Source organism: Siphateles boraxobius, unplaced genomic scaffold (assembly GCF_051911475.1).
Source record: "Siphateles boraxobius isolate OS27281-9 unplaced genomic scaffold, OSU_SipBor_1 33, whole genome shotgun sequence".
Lineage (NCBI taxonomy): Eukaryota > Metazoa > Chordata > Actinopteri > Cypriniformes > Leuciscidae > Siphateles > Siphateles boraxobius.
Genome location: NW_027508953.1, coordinates 2116582 through 2120842, shown reverse-complemented (window position 1 = coordinate 2120842; position 4261 = coordinate 2116582). Strand labels below are relative to the sequence as shown.

The 4261-nt window shown below is 37.2% G+C and overlaps 1 protein-coding gene across 1 annotated transcript; it reads right to left on the bottom strand.

The window, feature by feature from the left end:
* Positions 1–2229: 2229 nt before the first annotated feature.
* On the bottom strand, positions 2230–2829 carry lsm10 (LSM10, U7 small nuclear RNA associated). Its single transcript, XM_077194914.1, has one exon. It carries the CDS (start codon positions 2827–2829, stop codon positions 2467–2469), a length of 363 nt encoding a protein of 120 aa, XP_077051029.1. The 3' UTR covers positions 2230–2466.
* Between the last annotated feature and the right edge of the window lie 1432 nt (positions 2830–4261).

Sequence of the window (4261 nt, the reverse complement as noted above, 5' to 3'; positions counted from 1 at the left end):
ACATTAAAAAAATAACCTCGAACTTGAAAGGTAGCAGTGAATATAATATTGTGATTTATAAAATCTAAATCATGTCTAAATCATTAGCATTACATTAAAATCACCAAAACACCAGCTGATTAAAAGACATTTTTCTTCAGAAAAGGTTCTTACAATATTAACATTTACAAAGGGAGCCAAAATAAATGTCCTACATATGCAACATGCAGAGCTCAAAAGAAATAGCCAATGTAAAACTTACATCAGCCTCTTTCTGTTTCTGTTTGTCTTTCAACATTCAAACACCGGGCTCGGGCACCTAATGATGACTCTTTCAGCCAGCGTGTGCAGGCTTGGATAAGGCCGATCGCCCAGCCTCTGGGACGGACCACCGCTAACATGAGTGAGTGAGTGAGTGAGAGAGAGAGAGAGAGAGAGAGAGATATCTGTCTGTTGAGGGTTAACCCTGTAGGGTGGAACAGAACAGGAAATGTAGTGAAATGCAGTGAGCACAGCGCCTCAGCTTCAGGCTAACGCAGGAATAAAAGAGCTCTTTGTGTTCCCTCCCGTCCTACGAGAGTTATGCATCTGAAGCCACTCTAACCCGTGCGTCGTCCCAGGCCTTGCAACAACCAATGAAAACCTTCGATCTTTCACGGTAAAATGAGCCATGCTCTTCAGATAAGTGTTTGTTGAATCTGACAGATATGAAATGATATACCCTAACCTTTCTGTCCCTCTGTTCACAGAACTACCAGTTTGACGCTTCAAAAAGTTTATAAAGAGATTGTAAAACTAATCCATATGACTTGAGTGGTATAGTCCAAATTTTCTGAAGAGACACGATCGCTTGATGAACAGATTAAATTTAGACTTTTATTCACATAAACATTCATCAATTCACACATCAGTTGTGGTAAAAGGAAGCTCAAGCAGTTCGCTTGACGTGCAAGAACCAATGAGGTTCATTCGTGTGTTACGCAGCACGTTTGAGTTTCCGCAAGAACCAATGAGGTTCATTCTCGTGTTACGCAGCACGTTTGAGTTTCCGCAAGAACCAATGAGGTTCATTCTCGTGTTACGCAGCACGTTTGAGTTTGCAAGAACCAATGAGGTTCATTCGTGTGTTACGCAGCACGTTTGAGTTTCCGCAAGAACCAATGAGGTTCATTCTCGTGTTACGCAGCACGTTTGAGTTTCCGCAAGAACCAATGAGGTTCATTCTCGTGTTACGCAGCACGTTTGAGTTTGCAAGAACCAATGAGGTTCATTCTCGTGTTACGCAGCACGTTTGAGTTTCCGCAAGAACCAATGAGGTTCATTCTCGTGTTACGCAGCACCTTTGAGTTTCCGCAAGAACCAATGAGGTTCATTCTCGTGTTACGCAGCACGTTTGAGTTTCCGCAAGAACCAATGAGGTTCATTCTCGTGTTATGCAGCCACTTTTCCTATCATAAAGGAGAAGGGTCACTTTTTACTGTTTAAAATACTGCAAACAAGCTTTATTTTATAGTCAAACAACGCATAAAAATCAATACCTTAAAAAGAATGTTTCTCTAATTGGATTCAAATTTCATAATGGGCAACATGTAATTTTTTATGTTGTGTAATGTTTTTGTTTACCAGAATACTCCTGTTTTCCTGTGACTTATGTCCAAACAGGAATGAGGTTTATGAGTCATTTCAAAGATCATGATTATGTGGTCACCGAAAAATTCCTGCATCCTCATACGCAATGGCAAAATGTATTCTAGAAGCAAAATAAGATTGTTTCAAGATAAGATTTAAAACCTCTCGCCACATTGACCTCAAGCTGAGACAAAAACAGAAGAATGAGGAAACTTAGGAGACAAAAGCTTTCCTTCTGTTTTTAGTCTGATCTAAAGGCTCAAATTGATTTGATTGCTCCTTTTACACAACTTTACATAAAAGTACATTTACTTTTCCAATAGCTTTCCAAGTTAGATGAAGTCCCATCAATGACTATGTTCTATTAGTTATACTTTTGATCTTATTAAAAATCCTAATAATTTTCCAAATCCAAATTTAAAAAAAGTTCAGAAACATTCATTATACTGCAAACAGTGTTTTGAATTGGGCTTAAAAGTACCAATATTTGCATATGTAAACTCTATAAACGTACTTTTTAGTAAAGAGATATTGACATCAGCATTAAGAACAAGAACACATTAATCAGAGGCGTTGTCTAATCAAACACAACGTCAAGTTAAAGAACTCATCAATCAATGGTTATTTAATCACATTCATCCGTTTATTGAATTTTCAAACCACCAGAGCAGTGCAAAGTAAACAGAAATCACTTTTCCCACACTGTTCCTTGGGAACACATACAAAACTTTTTTCAGTTACTTACTAGGAACAATCTATGCAATACTTTTTTTGCTCCATGACAGCAATACTTAAAAATAATAGTGCGCATTCCAAAAACCATACATTTGCAAGACAAACATTAATCTCACACATAAACTATTTTTTCTTTGAGTATTCTTTCCGTCCACCACCTGCTCCAAAGTTTCGCACGCGGTGTATTTTGGCGAGCTGGGACTCTATTGTCTCTCTAATGTTCATGTGGTCTGGGATGTGGACATAGCGTACGTTTCGGCCAGTGACAAACAGGTCGTCCATACTGGACATACGTCCACGTCTGTCCCTGTACAGAACCTTCTCCAGCCGGATGTTCATGAAAGCGTCCACATTAATAACGCGTCCCCTGGCCGTGCTCTCGTCTCGCAGGTCAACGGTGGTCACCTGACCATGCAGACCCTGCAGGAGAATCACCAGACTGTTCTCAGCGATGGTGCGTTCACGAATCGAATGGCTCACTTCCATGTTCAACTCTGCACAGAGAAATCATTAACAGTCAGACAATGGCATTTGTCTAGCAGTGTGAGCAATTTAAAAACGTTCTTTGTATTTTGTTTCTTTTTTTACTGTTCATGACAAGTATAAGCAGATAAATAAATACTGGTGATTCTCTGCCAATCAACTGTGAAACGGCAGCCCCGTTTAAATGTATGATTTGCATTATTACACCCCCAGACACACACTCAACATTTCTATTTTAATTTTTTTGAGCATGTGCACACATGCACATAATTAATGATAATTACAGGCTTCTGAGATGCTCTGCTGATAGACAAACCACAAAAAGCACCTTCTTAAACGTTTGATGGAAAATATCAAAATTAGCTTTGTTGTCAAGCAAGGTGAAATGCAGAATGAAAAAGTAAGTCAAATTCGGTAAACATTTAAATTATTTTAATTAATTAATTTTCTCAATTTTTTTCAGCCAGAAAAAATAAATGTATTTGCATTGCATAAATAAAATATCAAACAAAGTGTTATTTGTGTACACAAAATCTTGTTGAATTTTCATTTTGAGGTCTCACTTCTTCCAGATATATCAGTTACAAATATCTCACTATATATTTTATCACCAGTTTTAATTTTTACCACCAGTTTTAATGTTTATTACTTTAACTAGTATGCATTTATATGCTACAAAGGTTGATCTTTTTTTAAATTACTGTCAAGTATCTCAGTAGTGATCTACTACAAGATCCCCATTTGCGGTCTGATTATAGTAATAATGCAATAGTTTAGAAGAAGTATTGGAACAGTGACTAGTTGCAAAGACAAAGTAATAATGACTAACTGAATAGACTATTCACTATTCATTAGATACCATTAATATAAGTATCTAATGAAGAACCATTTAACGAATAGGTAGTAGTGAAATTGAAAACGACACTAGTCGCGAATCACGAAAAGACGTCTATTAAACTTTCCTGCAACTGTATTTAACTAAAGATATAGAATGCGATCAGAGAGGAAATATTTACTATTATCATTTAACTCTCACACAATCCAGGGTTACTCATAAATGTCTCTTGAAGTAAAAATATTCGTTTTATTACCTTACTTTATGTTGTCTAACATGCTCAAAAGATCATGTTTACATCCTAAAAGGTTTCGAGCTCCGCGCTTCGTCGCAGAGGAGAGTGACGTCATCAAGACGTACCGGTTGAAATCGTTCGTGCTCCCTCTAGCGACTAGAGTTGCTTGGATAAACATCTTAGGTGACGTGTTTTTCAGTGAATATTTATCTCGGTTTGTTCTTAAAGTTAAATCGGTTGTTTTCTCCGTTGATTTTCAAGAAAAAAAATACTATTAATTTAACACACTGACTGATGTTGCGGGGCATGTTGTCACAATGGACATATTCTGTATTAAAATACTGTCAAAAGTTAAAAAAGCACCC